The sequence below is a fragment of the Cyprinodon tularosa genome, unplaced genomic scaffold (assembly GCF_016077235.1).
Source record: "Cyprinodon tularosa strain WSP-4 unplaced genomic scaffold, ASM1607723v1 ctg524, whole genome shotgun sequence".
NCBI lineage: Eukaryota > Metazoa > Chordata > Actinopteri > Cyprinodontiformes > Cyprinodontidae > Cyprinodon > Cyprinodon tularosa.
Genome location: NW_024039257.1, coordinates 120585 through 143601, shown reverse-complemented (window position 1 = coordinate 143601; position 23017 = coordinate 120585). Strand labels below are relative to the sequence as shown.

At 40.8% G+C, this 23017-nt stretch overlaps 1 protein-coding gene across 1 annotated transcript in view; it reads left to right on the top strand.

Annotated features, from left to right (window-relative positions):
* gatad2b (GATA zinc finger domain containing 2B) overlaps positions 1-23017 on the top strand; it is a 53348-nt gene that overhangs the window by 5024 nt on the left and 25307 nt on the right. The window contains exons 2-4 of the mRNA XM_038304038.1: positions 13559-13939; positions 20243-20372; positions 22157-22288. Coding sequence (XP_038159966.1) covers positions 13560-13939; positions 20243-20372; positions 22157-22288 — 642 coding nt within the window. The 5' untranslated portion in view covers position 13559. The remainder of the gene's footprint in view (positions 1-13558; positions 13940-20242; positions 20373-22156; positions 22289-23017) is intronic.

The window sequence follows — 23017 nt, the reverse complement described above, 5'->3', positions numbered from 1 at the left end:
TTAGGACCGGCCAGCTTTTTTTCTTTTTCCAACCAATAAAGAACACAACATTTAAAACTATGTTTTAAAACTATGAACCTACCTGCATTGTAATATAAACTTGTATAAACTTACAATCTGTTGCCATTTTCAGCTGAAAAGCTTTGTAAACGAATGGATTTTTTGGTGGTATCTCTTAATTTTTTTTAACCAACCCGTCTCCCTAACAAACATCTGTTGAAGTAGCTGCCGGTTAAAATTCACTGAGGGCTACTGTGTGTGTGTGTGTCTCTCCTTCAACCATGTAGTTACTATGTACGCAATGAATAGCGCCCCCAGTAATGTTATGTGTCAAAGTGACAGATCTGATGATGTTACACCGATAGATGGGACTCTGTAAAGTGCCTTGAGATGACCCGTTGCTCCAAGGAGTTTTCTAAGGAAAACCAGCTGATTGCATCAGCTCATTGACTCTTCAGCAATCCCTCACACTAAGCATGCTTGTAGCGACAGTGGAGAGGAAAAACTCCCTTTTAACAGGAAGAAATCTCCTGCAAAACCAGGCTCAGTGTGAGCGGCCATCTGGCGGATGGAAAGATGGAAAACCTCCCAGGGAAAAAACTTGTGAGTTTAATATATTGTTACCTACCTATACATATAAGCAAAATTTTGCTTTGGCCATTTTGTTTTCTGCAACAAAGTAAGGATTTTAAGAAGCTCCTTTATTTTATCTTCACGCTGCACTTGAGCATCGTGGATAGCTTTGGCCAGGACATTTTTAGCTGGATCTACCTCATGTTTACATTTCCCTGCTGCAGTGGGAACAACACAGAGTGGAGCCACAAAGTTAAGGTTTTACTTCTTTGGTTGGTAAAGGGCATGGGACCGAACATTTTACAGATGAAGCAGCTCATTTCACCCGCGACGTAGCTTTAGCCAGTTAGGCTGAATCTTTCGGTTGCTTAGTGATATTGAAGGATCAGTGGTATCTGGGTCAGTCCCAAAATCACTGGGTCCTTCATTACTTTTGATTTGTGTTGTTTTTTTAGAAGCTGTTTTCTCTGTTGATATGATGATAGATTTACGTTTTAGCCAGTGATCCATATTTTGAATAATTTAAAGGTTAACCACTGGTTTGCCATCCGAAAGCTAAACCGTGCTCTAAGAGAAGATGAAGAAAAAAGTAGAGTGTGCATCAGTGTGTGGTAGGGGTGGAACGGTTCACAAAATCCACGGTTCGGTTCGATTCACGGTTTCGTGGTCACGATTTTTCGGTTCGGTTCGATTCGGTATATGTTGATTGTTACACCGAAATCCCATAAAAAATTATGAAATAAATGAAAAAATCCCACAAAAAATAATGGATTGTAATTATTTTAAATGATCCGCGGAAACCCTGGATCATTTCCGTATGTTTTGCTGCTTTGAATTTAATCATCTCGCGCATGCTCTCTACCATCTCCAAGGAACTCAGAGGGGAGCGGACGGGAGCCACAGAGGAGGCTGCAGGCTTTGCTCTGAGCAGCCGGTCTGGAGCGCCGCGGGGATTGCTGACGGAGTATGAGGGATTTCGGAGTTAGCATGACATGTTGCTGTTAGCATAAACAAAACGTGTTGCACAATGCTTGCACAATAGCTACGTTTACATGGACACAACTAATCGGATTGAAGGCCTGATCAGATCAAAAATGTTTCATGTAAACATGTCAGACTGAAGATTCTAATCCGATTCGGTCCGATCGGATCTAAATTTAATTCCGAAAGAGAGAGGTGGTTTTTGCCGATCGCCATTCCGATTGGCGTCCATGTAAACACCCATTCGGATCTTAAGAGTAAAATAATCTTCACTGCGCATGTGTGCGACGTCAGCGTGACGTTTTTCCACCTTGTCAACAACAGGAAACCACCGGTCGCTCTCGCTCTCGCTGTGAACAACATGGCGGGGGGAGTCTAGGAACGCCGACTTATACACTCAAGTTCATTTAAAGCTGCAGGAAGCAGGAATTTATCCTCCTCCTCTTCCTCTTTTCTCTCTCCACAGCCCACTCGCTCTCCCACGCCGGTTCAATCGCTCATTCTCTAAATTTTCTCTCGTACATTTCGCTGCCAAGCGCTTTTTTCCTCCTCTCTCCTTTTTTCTTTCCGCTCGCTCCGAGCGCATCGTTTGTCAGGCCTCCCAAAAACCAGACGCAGACAGAACTGCCAAGTTTGGCAGGAAGTTCTGCGCATGCTTAAAAGATTTAATCTGATCCAACGCTTGGTACATGTATACACACATCATGATCGGATCATTTCATTTAGTGTCCATGTAAACGGAGATTTTGAATTTCCGATCAACCAAGGTTTGGATCGGATCGGGGAAATTTTGCGCATGTAAACGTAGCTACTGTTGCACTTTTATCCACAACTTTCTTTCCGCCGTCATCGTAGGTCACTCTAAATGCAAAGCGCTCCCATACAGCAGACCTATAAAGTGCTGCTGGCGCGTCTTCCAACTCCTGTTCTTTCCCACTCGCCATACCCACACAATTCTCCACAACAACTGATTTTTTTCTGCTACACCCGGCTACGCTGCTTCGCTTCTTCTTCTTGTTTACTACTGGTGGTTGGCCTTGGTCGCTGTACCGCCACCTTCTGCTCTGGAGTGTAAATGCTTCGCCTATGAGAAAAAGGAGCAGCGGATGAACCGAACACAACACACGCGAACCGAACCGAGACAGTCGAACCGAACGGTTCGGACGGTTTTCATAAATCGTCCCATCCCTAGGGTGTAGCGAAGATGTTCTTCCTTGAAATCCGAAAACATCAACATTAATAGCTACACGTTGCCATGATTTTTATTAAGAGTAAATTTCCATCATTATAAAAACTGGATTTTTGTGGATGGATCAGATAATGCGCTATTTCTGCTATCATGCAGTGAATTTCAGGCCCTGAAGTCCTTTAGCTGCTGGGAGGAAAGATTTGCGATAACGCTTCTTAGTGCACCTAGGTTGCTGCAGTCCTTCACTGAAGGAGCCCTTTAGCTCTGTAACAGGCTAATGCATGGGGTAGGTGACATTAATAAACACTGAGTCCACCTGGACAGTGTCGACCTAGACCTGCCTTCCTGATGGACTTAGCTAATGTAGCATCTTCCTCAGATGCTGCTCATTTTGTTTGCTGCTCCAACAGACCTCACAATTGATGACTAATGCTGCTTCCACTCCATAATGTCCCAACCTGAATCAGTGTTGTTAGTCTATTCCAGGACATAACCGATAAAAAAAAATACATAGCTCATAGGAAAGGGGGTAAGATATGGTTGACAGAACTGCTTTTAATGATACCAGTGATGCCAACATGTTGCTCAAATACACCGTGAAAACCTGCTATTAAAAATCTGTATTTTTAAAGTTATCATGATTGAATAAAACGTTTTAAGGCAGTTTCTCTAGAATATGTTCCCTGCTCCGTGGTTTGCTCATGCCACACATTTCCCATGTTTCTACCAGCAGAACAATAGTGAAAGCTTTGTGTCGCATCCAGACCTCTTAAATGAGATTAATATGCCTGAATGAGTGCATGTAGGACGTATTTACATCCATGCTGATGGGGAAGGATTGGTTTTCTAATTAAGTTCTCCTTGGTCATGAGAACACACAGCCATTAAAGAAAGCAACATTATTTCATTCACTATTTCACAATTGTAAGAAACTAATTTGGAAGTTGTTTTAATGAACAACTTGGTTTAGCACATAAAGTACGTGTGTGTACTGCATGTGAGTGTATAAAGCACATTAAATAACTCAAAGTTCAAATGAATCACGTGTTTATTAGAGGAGGATGATTTCACCAAAAATCAAAATTGTGATTGCCATTTTATTTGGGTTTTCCTTTACACTAACCCCAAACTTCTAGATGTTTCACCAGAGGGTTTTCAAAGCTAATCCATTGTTACAGGACTTTTCCCAGCTTTTATTCTCATTACCATGTCACAAGTACAGAGTAATGAAATGAAATCTGCATTTAACCCATCTACACCCATCCCCTTGGGGAGAAGTGGGCTGCCATTGTTCGGCGCCCGGGGAGCAGTGTGGGGTTAAAGGTCTTTGCTCAGAGACCCAGTCTTTAACCATTTTCTGTAACCATTGTGTTAAAAAGTGTTTAATTTTACACGACCGCGTGGATCTGTGCGCTGGCTGCAACTCTCTCTACCTTTCTGTGTGCCAGCAAACCCACTTCAAGGGTTTTACCATTATCTAAAGGGCTAGAGGGAGAAATTTAATGTCTTACTCTTGTTAAATATGGAGTGAATAAAAATCAAATGAATCAACACCTTGAAAATTATGTTTTTTTAAACTGGGATTATATTACAGTTTAGATAGATGCAGTTTAGAAAACTATTATGACATATAATGACAAAATCTGAAAACATATTGAATCAAACCTAAATATATCTAATGATGGGTCCGGGCAAAAAATCGATTCAATTAAATCATTTGAATTTAGTGTTGCGTGGGTGATCTGAAAAAAAAAAAAAAAAAGAACTGCACGGCTTAAAGTTCTCCGGTGTAGTGGAATTGGGGGGGAGTGAACTTGATCAACTCATACTCCATGCGGGCTCCTGGTGAGGGGATGGATACAAATTCTGGCAGGGATAACTACATTGAAATGACATTAGTGAGGGGGGGTGGTGGCAAGTTTATTTAGCTACGGTTGTACAGCAAGCAATGGGGTTGTAGATTGAAATGCATATTTTAAAAGATGCCAGGTGTAGGTACCAGATCTGCTTGGGGTCCTACCCCTTCTTATGACGTCATCGTATGGCAACTCCACTCTGACAAACTGTATCAGATCTCTTTTAGAGTCTCAACATACTATTACCTATATTTGCCTTTTAACATTTCATTGGTGATCTAAAGTAGCCAAAGCTAAAAAAAAAAACGTTGTCAGTCTTGAAGGAAAGTATTACGTTCTAAGACTGAGCTCTGCCATTTAACAAGGGGATAAAAAAGTCTCAGCAAATTTTTATTCTTTTTAGAATAAAATAATACCTGAAACCTATTACAGGAGACAATCCCCCCCTTAACGCCCCCACCCCCCCCCCCACCCCACCCCACCCCTTTAACGACCGACCCTCAGAATCACAGACAGGTTTCAGATATTACAGGCTAACGATGGAACCAAACGACCCATTCATCGGTTACTATTTGCATGTTTCCAAGCGATACAAGGCCTTGTCTATATAAGACTCAAACTCACTGCAGATCCAGACATTTAAATTGAGAAAGCTTCCTGGAGAGGTGGAGAAACGTCTTCAAGTCTTGGAAACCAAGTTCAGTGGATATTTTTTTAAATTTTTACAGAATGACTATGACCTGGATGACTGAGAACCTTCATCCGCAATAAGCCCCTTGGTGACACTAGATAATCAGCCATACATCATCATCTAACATCAAGTCAGTAGGATCTCTGAAAACACAAGCATCTTTCATCCAACTGAAATGAAAACTTTAAGCAAACCATTAAAAGTTCTTTCCATTTAGTTTAAAGTGAATAAATCAAGCACAGCAAAGCCTAATGTGGTCGTCCACATTACGTGGTCACACATGGCTGTAATAAACAGCAAGTAGGGGCTGCAATAACCACAGATCAGCTATGGAGGAAAGTTTTTAGTCATGTGTAGCTAGTGGGCAAGTTGCTCTTATGTTAACATGTCGGCAAGCAATGGTGATATTGCTTCCAGCCATGTTTCTGTGCATCATTGGAACACCCAGGAAGACGCTCTGTCTGGACGTGCGTCCTAATCACTATATTGTGGTTACACCATTTTAGATTAGTGTCCGAATGGATGAAAAATTTTCCACAATGCACCTTGGAAAGTTTTGATCATCCATGATCACTAGAGGGGAAGTGTCCCAGATTGTGAGAGATCTTGTTTTAACTGCAACTAATAACAAAGATGGCGCAGGCAAGTGACTAAAGAGGAAAAAAAAGTAATGATGATCCGTCCGACTGGTCAGTTAACTGTGTTCACTATAAAGTCCACTATTTAGTCGCCACTCCACACAGTGACGGAGGGTTTTAGGGTTTAGGGTGTACGTTCGGACACAGCCACTGACAGATGGGCTTAATATTTTAGCATCTCAGCATCTTAGTTTTCCCTGCGTTGATTAGGAGGTGATTCCACTAGGACCAGTCCACATTTCTCTTTGTTCACCATCTGTACTCTGAGACACCCTCAGTTGTAATTAGGATGATTCGCACTTGACTATATTGGAGTAATCTGGGACCATTTTAAGGTGGAAGTCACGGGAGTCGATGGAAAAGTCTTCCGTGTATATACTGATCAGGATACCTGCCGTTACAGTTCCCTGTGGGGCTTTGGTACTGTAGACCAACCAGTCAGAGATGCAACCCCCTGCTTACCATAGTGGGGATGTATCCACTGGGACAGCACCTGGTCCACTCTGACCTCTTCAGTGCTTAAAGGGGAACACTGTTTTTTTTTTTTTTTACAGTGGCCCCTTGATTTGAGGTTATTCCATCATGTTCTACTCACCCATATGAGTTTGTCTCATTTGGAGCCGTTCTGAAGATATTCCGTTAAGTTATATCCAATTAACGTCTTCCTATGGGCGACGACTTGAAGGCACAAACTAAACTGTTCATCATTTATTCTTTATGGTACGCCAGCATTCAGAACATGCAGCATGAAGTCTCCCGGTTCTTATTGCAGGCTCCTTGTGTTCTGGAGAGGCTCCTCTGAATCCCACAGACGATAACTCGAATTCTGGGTATGAGACCTGTACCCAGAATGCATCCTGGGGCCTCCCCACAGCTACCCTAAGAGATGGTTGAATTCGGAGGATAGATTATTCTGGAATTTTCAAAAGCTGCCAACTTTTACTTTACTTTTGTCATCTGTGAGCAGTTTTTTTTTATTTCAGCAAACAGCAGCTGCACATTCATACAAGCGTTTATGCACGATGTTTCTGATCCTTTAACCGTGTTCAATTTTTTCACCTTTTTTTTTTAAAATGGTAAATAGCATGTACTTATATAGCGCCTTCATTCAAGTCAGGAGATTTGACCAAAGCGCTTTACACTACATTCATTCACCCATTCACTCACACACTGATGGTGGCAAGCTACATTGTAGCCACAGCTGCCCTGGGGCTCACTGACAGAAGCGGGGCTGCCGTACACTGGCGCCACCCTCTGACCACCATCAGTAGACAATGCAGGTGAAGTGTCTTGCCCAAGGACACAACGACAATGAAAGTGGGAGTCGGGGCTTGAACCTTCAATCCTTTGATTTCAGGGCAAACTCCTACATCCAACGCCACTGTCACACCAAAACATTTAAATCAAATGTTTTGATAACTTGAGGTTGTGACTTTGACTCCAGCTTCCTCCTGTCACCTGTCGATGTGCCCATTAGCAAAGTATTTCACCTGCGGTTGCCTACCGAGCTTTGTTTGTGTGGCAGTAAGTAAAGGGCTTTAAGTGGTCAGTATGTCAGGAACAGCTCTACATAATTTAGTCCACATTTTTTTTTTTTTTTTTACATATATATAGCTTTCTATTCAGGTGTTTATCAGTAATATTTTTTGACTGTATTGTTATAGTGTATTTATATAACATAATAAATGTACCTTTAACAGAGTTCCTGGATGTTCTGGGTGGGTTTGGACTAAGGTTGAACAATTAAACATGATTAATCGACTATTTAAGTAATCATGAACTAATTTAGTTATTAATTAATCATTGACTGGAGTCTAGAGACTCTAAAACATGTCTTTATTTTATGGAACAACTCACTTGGAGCAGTAACTATACCAAAATTTAAAAAAATAACAATTTAAAAAAAATGTGAATGTATGATTTAAAAAAAACAAAAACCTTTTTGGTCTGTCAATATGCTCTATCCAGAACTCCACAAATGGAAAAGTTTTAGTGACACCTGGTTTAATTCTGTAAAAAAATCTTTTGCTATCCGAATCAAAATCGGTTAATCAAAAATTTAATTGACAGATAAACTGATTAGCGAAATAATCGTTAGTTGCAGCCTGAAAAGACAAACTATTGCTATTTTTTTCTGTATCATCAATAAAATAACCAATAATGACCACATTTAGTCTGCTATGGTTTCCCAGCTCACCAATTGTGTCCCCTAAACATTTTTCCAAAAAGTTGGCTCATTTATTTATTTATTTTTTGGCCAACTTGTTTACTGGTTTTAATTATTATGATCAATAATTCTTGGTATATATTGTTCTTTCCAAAAAAGCCTTTTTTTTCCCCTATCTCTGCTTCTGTCTCCTAGAACCTCAGTGGGCCTCAGCAGATGGCCGCTCACACTGAGCCTGGTTCTGCTGGAGGTTTCTTCCTGTTCAAAGGGAGTTTTTCCTCTCCACTGTCGCTACCAGCATGCTTAGTGTGAGGGATTGCTGAAGAGTCAATGAGTCGATGCAATCAGCTGGTTTTCTTTAGATAGAAAATTTTGAATCAATTTGCCTTGATGATCTGGTTGAACTGTGTCCTTAAAGACATTTCAACCAGAGATGAGATGATTTAAATCAACTGAATTGATTTGAGATTCAATTCAGGCGCCAATTCACAACACATATTCTTTTTGGCAAGAAGCATTTTTACCCACAATTCCTACAGTCTGATCCTGCGTCTGGCAATTGATTTGAATCATTTTACAAGTCTGGAGTTTGAAATTAAATAAATATTATGATATGTAGAGTATAATAAATATAATTGCATAATAGCGTTTTCATGTTTTCCACTACAGTTGATCTTTTATCAGTCACATTGGTCAACTGCTCTATTGTTGCATACTCTATTCAAAAAGGACAATTTCACAGCTTTTTGGGAGTCTGGTTGTCCAGATGCCTGTGGTCAGCAATCTCTGCAACGCCTCCCTCAGAAAGTCCAACACCCCTCCTCGCTAATTCAGACTTAGATTACAGAATTTATTAGTTTTTTTAGTTTTTTCGACACTAGTGGCTCATTTTTCTGACAGAAGGCTGACAGAAAACGGGGTATGACATATGAGGGGGGGGGGGGCATGTGGTAAACAACCACAGGTCGTTTTTGAACCCGGGTCGGCCACGTTAAGGACCAAGGCCTCCGTACATGGGTCGCCCGCACTATCCACTGCACCACCTGCACGCCCCAGATTACACAATTATTGACTATTTTGACATTCATTCATTCTTTTGCTCATTGATATTATTTGTGTGTGTGTGTATAGATGTGTGAGATGTTAGGAGTGAATTGGACCATAATAATAATCATACATCTATCAGAAATTGATGGTTCAACCTGTGTGGTCAGATAAAGGACACGTTGGTTTTTTTAGGAACTTTGATAATATATAGAAATCCATATTATAAAGAAATCTCCCGTGTGTTACTTTGTTCTCCTCCTCCAAGTGCACACTCACTCCCCCGCCATAAAATACTGTCCTCTTCTATCAGTGCCCTCCACCTTAACATACACCCTCCACCCCTCAGGCAACAACAGAGCAGGAATTGATTAGTGCTATGGCTTAAAATAGATGACTGGTTGTCATAGCAACATTCACCATCATCTGTTGTCCAATGAAATAAAGAATTGACTGTGCATTTTATGAAATGTGTCGATTTGTGAACTGAATCTGCAGGCATCGTGTGTGTTTGGGTGCAAGTATCCCAGCTGGTCTACGCTCGTCATGTCACATCGATGTCACCATTTTGAAGAACTTCATTCAAAAATGCTTTGTTGTTCTCTGAAGGAAATTAAATGTTTAATGTTTATCTATATAGTAGCTTTCACATACAGAGGTCACAAAGTGCTTCACAAAATTAAAATAAGTTTGAGTATGCTCAAACTTTCCCAGCGTATCCCAGCGTATGCAATATGTTGGCCATAAGTTCCAGGTCAGTTATCTGATCGTTGACATACGTTAAGTGTAAGTTATTCATAAGTCGTGGCGTCTAGCTTATCCAGAAACTATGCATAACGTAAGACTTCACAGTAGGGGTGGGTATTGGCAAAGAAGTCATGATTCAATTCGAATCACGATTCACATGCCATGATGCGATTCTATCACCATGCATCACGACACTTGAAATATTGCGATGCATCACGATGCGTTGCGATATTTTCATTGAACACTGTAAGAAAATAATACAGCCCTAACCAGTGGCTGACTGGCTGGGTATGATCTGGATCGTGTCTTCAATTGATACATAACTGAAAGCAACTGAATTCATACATAGCTGGATTTATTGAAACGACTTTTGGAGGTGTTGCCATTAAAACAAATACTGGATACAAATATTACTAATACTGGCGTGGACACACTGACAGATCTTAGGATTCATCAAACTTAAAATAACAAAATAAGGATAATCAGTGCTGTTTACATGGCCTCAGTGGTCCTTTAAACCAATGAAACGAAAACATTCAAATGTATGACATTTCCCCTTTTGCAAATGACGTGCGTCATATCAATTTCATTTTTACCTTCTTTGTTTTTAAAGCCAAAATGCATCCAAGCATCTGACTTGAAATGTTTATTTCATATGACTTGTCACAGTATGCCGCGGCCAGAAATGCTTGTGACAAAGCAGCGGGTGTCAACACATCCGCAGCGACATCTGCTGGACTGGAAGTTGTATTCCACTTGATTTGGCTGATGTGCGCCAACCATTCATGTATTTTATTAATTTTTTTAAATTAAGAATCGATACTTGGCGTCAAGAATCGATGCAGTAGATCACAAAAATTAGAATTGCGATGCATCGTCATGACTATTATTTTGCCTACCCCTAGTTCACAGGAGGGAACGGTCAGTTCTCCTCCAGACTTCATCCCCATCATGGTGGCGTTCACGCCCACCACCAGCAGACATGACGCTGAATCTGCTGCATCTGCAAACCTTCTTTCTTTTTATTTCCTTCTTTTTTTTCTTCTATGTTAATACTGCGATCAAAGAAATCTTTTTATGCAAGCCGGCCGCCTCGCTGCCCCTCTAGCTTTAACATTTCATGGGCATTGTGCTGCCATCCGTTATGCATAAGTCAGGCTGTTGGACATATGTTCTGGACTCGTTATGATTACGCTATGTTTACGCCCAAAATTGGAAAAAATGCATAGAAAGTTCAGTGTATGGCAGCGTTTTAGGAGATTCTGGGACGTCAGGCATACGCTGGCTAAATCTGCAGTGTGACAGGGGGCCCTTAGGTGTCTTGAAACTAATTAAGTCAGTCTGACTAGAATTTTTGTTCTGTACTTTGCTCCCAATTCTTCAAGTTCAAACCTGATTATAAGGAAGCTTCACAACAAGTGCATCACATACCTGTTGTTGTTGACTATAGCTTTTTGTTTAAATGAGCACCTGATCAAACCTTTTTTATATTACTCTCTACGCAATAAGTTATATTAAGATTTCCAGTAACATGGGTGGGAAGGATTTTTAACCTCATGCTGATTTCTAAGATTGCTTTTCCTGCAGCTATAAACCATTTGTGAGGATAATAGTCTATACTGCTTTTTATCTTAGGGAATAGAGAAGTGTTAGAAATAAAACTATTTCATAGATTTGTAGGAGGAAGAGTTTAAAAAGCAGGGGACTCAGAGTGGAAAGATAAAACCTAGCTGCCTCAGCTCTGATGCACATCATAGATGAAAAAAGCAGCACGCTTTCCTGTGCAACTGCAATTCACCACATTATCAGTCAGTTTGACAAAACGCACGGATGCAAACATGGACGCACATCAGCCGCACCGTGGGCTTAAGAAGGCTGCTTCTTTCAGGAGGACATTTTAGCAGCAGGCATTTGATCGACAGCTCATTGCATTAAGAACATGGAGTGTGTGTCTGTGTGTGTTGGGGGATGGGTGGAAGGAATTAAGAGCTGGTATTATATCAGGAGAGCACTGCCAGCTTTGCCTCTCTTCTCGTCCTGCGAATGTCACTGATGTTTATCCTCGTATGCCTCACTTTACCTCTAAAAGCTTAACCTTTACTCACAAACTTTGAAACTTAGAAAGTTATCTTTACCCATTAGGACATCCATTTTTCTCCCCACCTTGGCATATGTCCCCATTAATTAGTGTGCAGCTAAGTTAAAAGCTCCATCTGGCATGCCGAGCAGCAACTCTCTTCACACAATGGAGACATTTGGAAAGATTTCTCTAGATGCCAAAAGATCTAACCTCTGTATATCTTGGCTGTGTCTTGGTTTTTTTTTTTTCCGTTTCTCTACACCTGATAGGCTGGTATAATACCAACAAATGAAAATCTAAGCTTTGGCTGCATTTAAGGGGCCCCTGAGAATAAGCATGTTTATTTTTACAGTGAAAAAGGAGGAGGAGGAGAAACGACGAAGGTTTAAAGAATTGGGGGAGGGTAGAAAAGCAGGGAGGGTTTCTTTGTGGCAGTGTACAGCTGGAGCAGAAAGGAAGGGTAAAAAAAAAAAAAAAATCCTTCCCTCTGTTGGAATGCTGTGCCAAATGAGGATGACTGTGGGTTTAGTTCAGAGGACTGCAGCGTTACAGCACACAGTCGGCGCTCATTGTTCCAAACGCCGTCTCAACAGTTTGTTTTAATGTGCTCAGTGTGTTACGTGTTCGAGGTTAGGCTTAAGACTAAAAGATGAGTTGGGTGTGAGCCAGTACGGGTTCCGTTAAACGGGTTGAAAATGAACAGAAGTCAATGCATGGTCCTCGGTCAGTAACCGACACACGGATGCGTGCATGTTTAAAAGTGTAACAGTCGAGCTGGAGGAGAAGTGCCAAGCAGGGTGTGGGGCGTCGGGGTACATGACACCGCTAACCGTTGGACGTAAAGGTGGAGACTTGGCAGCAGATACCTTTTTTTTTTTCTTCTTCTTTCCAGCTAAAGGAGGCCAAGCTTCCTCTTTAGGGTCGCTTGTTTATTTTCAAGAAGCAGAGCTAGGAGTAATAATGTAAACAAAACAAAAGAATCTAATCCATGGAGCCGGTTTTTATTTAAAACAAAACTGTCTCATACATTATATTAAAATAGCTTTCTGTCTGGTTAAGAGAAAACAGAAGAATTATAGATGTTAACCTCGTGGTGTTTTGGTTTGGTCATTTTTTTCATAATTTGCATTTTCATTTGCACTAATGTCTTAGTTTTTTGTGTCATATTTGCTTTGTTCCCCAATTATACTGCGTTTGTTTACAGGCATCCCCAAACTCTGTCCTCAAGGCCCGCTGTCCTGCAGATTTTAGATGTTTCTCTGCTTCAGCACAGCTGGTTATAATGATTGCAGTAGATGATTGCTTTCAATTAAAATCATCTGTGCTGGAGCAAGGAAACCTCTAAAACCTGCAGGACCGGGGGCCTTGAGGACTAGTTTGGGGATGCCTGGTTTAGGAGGACGTCTCTTTAAAAAAGCAGGAAGAACCAGCTGTTGTTCAGACTAGACCTGCCTGGTACCTTGAATTGAAAGACCCTCCTTAAAGTCAGTCTTTGCGATGTCAGAATCACAAAGGATGAAATGATGTGATGGATCTTCAGTCTATGCCGAGAGATTATTAATGCTGATGTCATTTCCTCTTTTCTCTCTCAGCATGGAGCGAATGTCTGATGATACACTGAGGCTCAACCTGTTAAAACGAGGTCTGGAGACATCCACCGAGAGGGAGGAGGCTCTGTCCAAACGTCTAAAGATGGAGGGTCATGAAGCCATGGAGCGCCTGAAGATGCTGGCCCTTCTAAAACGCAAGGACTTGGCTGATCTAGCTGCTCTAGAGGTGCCAGGGACACTTGGGGATGGGAAGGGTCCCAGTGCCAGTTCCATCCACCACCAGAGCTTAATGGGAGCCGCGTATGAGGAGAAGCTGAATGGAAGCTTGAGGCTCGGCAGTCACAGTGTTCATGTTGGTCAAAGTAAGAATGGGAAGGAAAACATCATGGATGAACCAGTGGATATGAGCGCCGGAAGAAGAAGGTGAGTCTGAGAGAAAGTAACCTGATGCAGCTGAAGGGTCGTTTTTTATTTGTGAATTTAGGTGTTAAAAAGTATTTTCTACAGCAAAATATATGTATAACAAAATGGTTTATCATATTTTGAGGACATATTCCTTTTTAGGGCTGTTCTGATCCAATATTGATATTGGAAAATGGTTTAAAATCAGCAAAAAAAATTAACGAATCTGAATGTTTTGGCCTCAATCTAAAATATTTATCAATTAATAACCAGGTAGCGAAAAGTTTCTTAAAGAATATTTTTACTAAATTAAACCAGGTGAAACTAAAATGTTTTCATTTGAGGAGTTCTGGATGTAGCAGATTGAATGCAAAATGTTTAGATATTTTTACAATTTTGGTATATTTATAGTTCTAAGTCGGTTGCAGTCAGTCTCTACACTCCCGTTAACGATTCATTTATAACTAAATTAGTCGACGTTTATTTCAATATTCAATTAATTACAATTATTGCTGTTTCAGACCTAGTTGATATTGTATTGGGTTAATATTGGTATAGTCAATAGTCCAACCTGCAATAACGTATTAGAAATAAAACTCTGATTAGAACACCCTTGCTTGGTGGTCTTTGGTTGATATAAATTTTAGAATAAGAATTATGATTCATGTTTTTTTTTTTTTTTTTTTTACGTTTGGTTATCCTATGAGAAAGTGGACATTATCCCGGGACTACAAACTACATGATGATTGCTCTGATCTGACAGTCAAACACAATATCTAGGTACATCCCAGGCAGCGGTAGATATGTAGCTAAGTTTAAGCTCGAAAAGGAAAGCTAAAGATGTGCCTTCAGAACCAACTTGAACAAATCAAACTCTGCTGGATTCCTAATTGGATGACCTAAAGTTGCAGCAGGAGGATGGATACTGCTAGCCTCGTCAGACCATCCTGATCTCACGAGCTTTCAAGATTTCACTCGCAGATCAGTCTGGAGACTCTCCGTTAAAGAAAATTTGGAGCCGTTCACCAAACGAACATCCAATCAGCGTTGGCTTTGAGGCGGGTTGAGGTGTGACGCAACGAGAAGCGCGACAGTTCAGTCTAAAGAACATGCCGGCTTCAGCCAATGAAACTAGCGTTAGCGTGGCTATCGAGCAAGTTTTATCGGAATTACGGAGTACTTCTTCACTGAAAGAAGAGCAAAACACTGCTCTGGAGGCTTTTTTTAGAGGAAAAGATGTTTTTGCTCTTCTCCCGACTGGTTTCGGCAAGAGTTTGATCTATCAATTCAATTCAATTCAGTTTATTTATATAGCGCCAAATTCACAACACATGTCATCTCAAGGCACTTTACAGTTCAACCAGATCATACAGTCAAATTGATACAAAGTTTTCTATCTAAGGAAAACCAGTTGATTGCATTGACTCAAATACAATCCCCCACACTAAGCATGCTTGTAGCGACAGTGGAGAGGAAAAACTCCCTTTTAACAGGAAGAAACCTCCAGCAGAACCAGGCTCAGTGTGAGCGGCCATCTGCCGAGGCCGACTGGGGTTCAAGGAGACAGAAACAGAGATACAAAAAGCAGCTGTAAAAGGCGGCCCCGTCCAGGAAACACACAGCCAGGCAGACGAGCTCCAAGGCAGCTCCCATGCCAGAGGACGAAGAGAGCACATCCACTCGGTCACGGTCAGAGAAACAGGACCACACTGGAAAACAGGCCGATCTCCAACATCTATAAACAAGGGTGTTGATAGAAGCAGCACAGCTGATGTTTCTACTACTACTCTGAGGAAAAGCAGAGAGAGCAGAAGGTTAGAGATTGAACTAACAGATTCTGCAGAGTGGGAGAATAGAGAGAGAATGAAGCAGAATGATGAAATGGGGGTCCCTATGTCCTCCAGCAGTCTAAGCCTATAGCAGCAGAACTATAGAGATAGCTCAGGATAACCTGAGCCACTCTAACTATAAGCTTTATCAAAAAGGAAAGTTTTAAGCCTAGCCTTAAAAGTAGACAGGGTGTCTGCCTCACGGACTAAAACTGGTAGTTGGTTCCACAGGAGAGGAGCCTGAGAACTAAAAGATCTGCCTCCCATTCTACTTTTAGAAATTCTAGGAACCACTAGTAAACCTGCAGATTGAGAGTGAAGTGCTCTGTTAGGAACATAAGGAACAATCAGATCTCTGATATCAGATGGAGCTTGGTCATTTAAGGCTTTATATGTGAGAAGGAGGATTTTAAATTCTATTCTTGATTTAACAGGAAGCCAATGAAGAGAAGCCAGGATAGGCGAGATATGATCTCTCTTTTTAATTTTCATTAGAACTCTGGCTGCAGCATTTTGGATCAGCTGAAGGCTTTTAACTACAGTTTGTGGACTTCCTGATAGTAAAGCATTACAATAGTCCAGCCTTGAAGTAACAAATGCATGGACTAGTTTCTCAGCATCACCCCTGGACAGGAGATTTCTAATTTTTGGAATGTTCCTCAGATAAAGGAAGGAAATTCTAGAAACCTCTTTGATCTGGGATTTAAATGACAGGTCCTGATCAAAAATAACACCAAGATTTTTTACTTTATTATCTGAAATCAGTTTAATCCCATTCAAATGAAGTGACTGGCTAATCAGCTTCTTTGTCAGAGACTCTGGTCCAAAGACTATAACTTCTGTTTTGTCTGCATTCAGAAGGAGAAAGTTAAGAGTCATCCAGGTTTTTATGTCTTCAAGACATGCCTGTAATCTAAGTAATGGGTTAGCTTCATCTGGATTATAGACAGATATAGCTGGGTATCATCAGCATAACAGTGGAAATTAATCCCATGCTGTCTAATAATTCTACCAATTGGGAGCATGTATAAAGTAAAGAGAATTGGTCCTAGCACTGATCCCTGTGGTACTCCACAGGTAACCTTTGAGCGTGTTGAAGATCTATCATTAACATGAACAAACTGAATTCGATCAGATAGATAAGATTTAAACCAGTCTAGTGCTGTTCCTTTAATTCCAACAAAATATTCAAGTCTTTCTAAAAGAATATTATGATCAACTGTATCAAATGCAGCACTGAGGTCCAACAGGACGAGCACAGATACAAGTCCATTATCTGAGGCCATGAGAATATCATTAGTGACTTTCACCAGAGCTGTTTCAGTGCTATGATGAGCTCTAAAGCCAGACTGAAACTCTTCAAAAAGTTCATTATGGTGGAAGTGATCGCAAACTTGTTTGGCAACTACTTTCTCAAGAATTTTGGATAAGAAAGGAAGATTGGATATAGGTCTATAATTGACCAAGTCATCTGGGTCAAGAGACGGTTTCTTAAGCAGAGGTTTAATTACAGCAACCTTAAAAGCTTTAGGTACATATCCCTGTAACAGAGATAGATTAATCACATCTAAAATGGAGGAGGAGATTAAAGGGAATACCTCCTTAAATAATCTGGTTGGAACTGGATCTAACATACAAGTTGAAGGCTTAGATGAAGACAATAATTTTGCTAATTCAGAGAGTTCAACTGGATCAAAGCAGTCTAAACCCGGTTCAGATTCCATGACTACCTCAGGTACAATCGCGGATAGAGGAGTGCTTATGATCTTATTTTTAATAAGATCAATCTTATTTATAAAGAATCCCATAAAATCAATTGGCTCCTCTTCGTCGTCTCTCTGTTACGTCATATGCTTCGTTGATCTGATTGGTTTATTTGGCCCGTCTATCACCAACATAGGCCAATCAGCTAACCAGTATTTTCACCCCTTCCCAAAATTACTTCAACAGGACGTTTCCAGATGGATATACGGAGCAAATCCATCTGGCCGAGTTAGGTTAGGATACTGCGACCCAGACGAGTAACACCGTGACGGTCCCCATATGACGGCTTCATGCCTGCTCTGCACAGGGTTTCTGCTTTTATCAAAGAATGCTAACTTGTTTAAGACATGTCTCTCTCAGCCCAGTGGAAGTAGTTTCAGTAATATGAATTGTTTTCTTTTATGTGCAACTTCAAGAGAAGAAAATTCAACTTTTATCCTACTTTATGTATTTTTTTCCCATTTTTCTTGAAGCTGTTTCTAACTCTGAGTTCACACAGACTCCATCATCCATGGGTTTTCCTCTATCTCACCAAGAAAGCCTTCCAGGAAGTGCAGAAGTTTCCAGCTTGACAGAGAGTCAAAATCTTCTGTTAGAAGACGCCATAACTTGTACATGTCTAAAGCCCAGAGGTCTCACTTATAAATTAATTGGCTGTGACACTTAAGTAGGTCATTTTCCGCAAAAGGCTTTATGATCTAAATCAATGGAATTTGATGGTCCAAAGTGCTGCTACAGGAAGGGACTTAATTAACTGTTGATTATTTAAAATGCGTACCTGTCAGCTAATCCAAGGCGATTATTTAAAATGCGTACCTGTCAGCTAATCCAAGGCGGTTTCCAGGTTAACACCAGGAACTCGATAAGGGTGGTGTGGTTGAGGCAGGTTGGCTCCTCCAATACTGGACCCAGTTTGGCTACTCTTTAGGGAGAATAAATATGCATGTTAGACCAACCCACATTTGAAGGATCAACAGGAAATCCTGGTTATCCCTAAAAACAAAAAACTCTGCATTATGCAGAATGTCAACAAGGTGACAGGCGTGATTGCCTGACGCTGCGTCACGATACATGTGTTAATCTGCAGCATACGTCATCCTGGTAATCAAGGGTGATGAGATGGTTTTAAAAACTTTTTTCACGTAGATCCTTATAGACCTTTTAGATTGATGTGACAGCTCCTCGCTTGGAATTAGATTCAGTTTTTCTATAGCGCCAATAGAAACATCATACATTCAGATTGGTTCAAAGTTTTCTATCTAAGGAAAACCAGCTGATTGCATCAAACCATTTAGTCTTCATCAATCCCTCACAACAAGCATGCTGGTAGGGACAGTGGAGAGAAAAAACTCCCTTTTAACAGAAAAAAAACTCCAGCAGAACCAGGCTCAGTGTGAGCGGCCATCTGCTGAGGCCCACTGGGGTTCAAGGAGACAGAAGCAGACATAGAAAAAGACACATAGATACAAAAAGCGACTGTAAAAGGCGGCCCCGTCCAGGAAACACACAGCCAGGCAGACGAGCTCCGAGCCAGCTCCCATGCCAGAGGATGAAGAGAGCACATCCAGCCAGTCACAGTCAGAGAAACAGGACTACACTGGAAAACAGGCCAAGCTCCAACATCTAGAAAATAAAGGTGTTGATGGCAGCAGCACAGCTGATTTTTCTCTCCAGGATGGAGTCACAGCCAAACAGGAACAGACCAGATGAAGCTACTATGAGAAAAAGCAGAGAGAGCAGAACGTTAGAGATTGAACTAACAGATTCTGCAGAGTGGGAGAATAGAATAGAATGAGGCAGAATAATAAAAAAGGGGTCCCTATGTCCTCCAGCAGTCTAAGCCTATAGCAGCATAACTATAGAGATAGCTCAGGATAACCTGAGCCACTCTAACTATAAGCTTTATCAAAAAGGAAAGTTTTAAGCCTAGCCTTAAAAGTAGACAGGGTGTCTGCCTCACGGACTAAAACTGGTAGTTGTTTCCACAGGAGAGGAGCCTGAGAACTAAAAGATCTGCCTCCCATTCTACTTTTAGAAATTCTAGGAACCACTAGTAAACCTGCAGATTGAGAGCGAAGTGCTCTGTTAGGAACATAAGGAACAATCAGATCTCTGATATCAGATGGAGCTTGGCCATTTAAGGCTTTATATGTGAGAAGGAGGATTTTAAATTCTATTCTGGATTTAACAGGAAGCCAATGAAGAGAAGCCAGGATAGGAGAGATATGATCTCTCTTTTTAATTTTCATCAGAACTCTGGCTGCAGCATTTTGGATCAGCTGAAGGCTTTTAACTACAGTTTGTGGACTTCCTGATAGTAAAGAATTCTGGTTAGCAAGCAGTAATAATGCAATGTGATTGGCCGACCCCTTTTGGGTTAGACTTAAATGGTTTAAGCTGTAGTACTGGATGGATAATTTAGTGTTTTATGAATGCACAAATGCAGCTAAATTCCGTTTTGAAGTGAATCAGCTTTCAGGCCACTTTTAGAAATAAAATCCCAGATTAGCTACAAAGAAAGTTGGAAGATCTGATACATCACAAAATAGGAGGGCATGAACTGATCGTACCGGCATCCACTGAGTACTGCAGTGTGTACTGAGCGGACGATGGAAAAAAGCAAGGACCATAGTTTATGAGTAGAACTATAGCCGCTCGGTTGACCTCATGCCAACTTCAGTTTTCTTCAGAATTTCTAAATAACTGGACTTTTTTTTCTTCTTCTTTGTAGTGACGCAGATCGGGACAGACAAACCCCTTCTCCAGATGTCATCATCCTGTCAGACAACGAGGCCTCCAGTCCCAGAACGACACCTCGGCCAGAAGAGCGCATCCACCAGGCCAACCTGGAGATGTTCAAGGTTAGATTCTAATCGGCAAACAGTTCTTTTTTGTGGTTTGTTTTAATTTGGACCTCTAGCTGTGTTTACCTGAGAACATTTGATCTAATTAACGGTGGTGGCTTAAAAATCGGTCTCTTTATCTGTGAACCGGGAATTACGTGTTAAACGTACTTTTCTTACACAGTGGCTGATTTTTATTTTTTTCTGGTGAAGAGTAGATGGATAAAACCATTTTCACATTGCTTTTGTATTTAAAATCTTTCTTTGTGTTTGATTTTGAGCGTGCATCCAAATTCCCAGAGAGTTTGCAGTTTTTATTCCTGTTCCTAAACAGCTTTCCTTGTCATTTCTACTAAGCTTTGTACGCTTGGCTATTTAGGAGCTGCCGTCGGTGACATCATCAACCACCCCTACATATAAACCCACTTTGGCAAATTTTTTACAAAAATGCTGAAGATAGTTATTGGAGTTTTAGGTTCCTGGCTGTTTTTAGGCAAATATTTCCCTTAGTGACATTCCTGCTATATCAATATTTAAAAAAATTGATTTCATTTAATCTTTCAGAGACAAAAGCTACAGTCTAAACCCAAAAATGTTTTTCATAAAAGCTACAAGCTTGTTGTTATTTCAAAAGTCAATCAACACAAGCTTTACAATTAGTACGTGTTGTTAGATGTACTAGAAAATAAAAATGATTTGAATTACTGTTTAAATGGCTTCCCTCGACTGAAATAGCATCTACTCCCCATCATTTGGTAAATACACGATTTACCAAAACTGACTTTCCCCATGCGAATAACTTATTTTATTTATTATTTTCACCCAAAGTGGAATGTTATTTATTATTTTCACCCAAAGTGGATGTGTTTTACTTTGTTCCTCCATTGTCAGTCCTATGAAATTGCTGAGTGGTCTGACTGAAATCAGGAAAGTAAACAATGGAGAGCGACAGATGTCGCGTAATTTAGTAGGTCGACTCGTCTGGCGTTCCCACCTCATGCCGATCAGAGCCGAGGCGATTTTGACACTGGTCACTTGCCGACTCGTTTGAGCTGGGTAGACGCGTTAGTGAGCTGTTCCCACTGCCAGTAAAAGAAATTGTTCCCGGCTTTCAACTGGCTTTTCCACCAATGGGAAAGGGGTATTAGAGTCTCAATGCATTATGGAATGTCTTCTATGTATACCTACACCGGCTCCCAGATAGCTGGACCTTGTTTTGACTCGGTGCTACTTTGAAAAAATAATCTCTAATGCATGGAAGGCTTTCAGAAGCCCCCAGTAAAGGCTGAACGTCTCTGCTGTGAAAAATGACCTTAGTTAAAGGTCCATGTGGGTAATTGATCCAGGGTTCTTACAGAATGAAGCTAAAAACCAGAAATTGGCTCCTTGATGTTGGTTTTAGTTTTTGCATTCAGTGATTTATTAAAGTAACATGACCCACATTTGTCAATTTCAGTACTATAGCACCAGTTCACAACTCATGTCATCTCAAGGCGATTCAACCAGATCATGTTTCAAAGTTTTATCTAAATAAGGAAAACCAGCTGATTGCCTTGACTCTTCAGCAATCCCTCACACCAAGCATGCTTGTAGCAACAGTTGAGAGGAAAAACTCCCTTTGAACAGGAAGTCAAACTGCTTAATAATCTGTTAATTCACATCAACGGGCTTTTAACAGTTGTTTTTCACCACTTAAATATCCGTCTGATTCAGTCAAGAGTCGTCATTTTGCTCAAGTTTTCCATCTTTAACTGTGTGAAGTGGGTCAGTTATATGCATCGCTGTGTTTGTCTTTCTTCCAGGGAAAAACAGGAGAGGAGCGACAGCAGATGATAAAAGCTCTGAGGGAAGAGCTGCGTCTGGAAGAAGCTCGTCTCGTCCTGCTCAAGAAGCTGAGACAGAGCCAGATGCAGAAGGAGAATTTAGTGCAAAAGGTTGGAGTCTCCATTTGTTTACAAATATTGGACTTTTCTGGAGCTTTTTTTGGTTGAGATGGACAAAACCTGCATCTCGAGCTCCTTGTAGCAGCTCCAACATACCTCACTGCAAAGACCATGTAGAAATAAGTAAACATTTCTTAATTGTACCCTTAATTTGAAAAGGTAAATAAGATGATCTGCCAATGGAATAAGAATATTTACTCTTAGAATAAGATCATTAGATAAAATGCACTTGAAATGAGAAAATACAATTGTTTGTTCTTATTTTAAATGTAAATAGTCTTGCTCCATTGGCAAAGTGTCTCACTTACCACCTCAATTCCAGAACCAAAGCCTTTGTTGTGCTGGTTGATTCTGATCAGTCACTGAAGCTTCCTCATGATCCAGAAGACTGGATGATATTTCAAATGTCTCAGCTACTGGGAGCATTTCCCCAAGTCAAGGATAGGTGATGGATTAGCCTTTTCTGTTCATCTGGGTCTTTCTTTTTGCCTTTTTCTCCCTAAAACCACAAAGCCCTGTAGTTGATGTACGAAGCTATGCTATCTTTTCTTTGCATGGCTCTTATCACTTACCCCTGGATCTTTCACTTCGAGCCTCGTTAAAGAGACAAGTCATCAATGCTGCATCAGCGACTCTGTAGATGTTGAGTAATCCAGAAAAAACAAGGACTATTCATAATAAAAGTGTTACTATAGCATGACCAACGTTAAATCAGGCTTC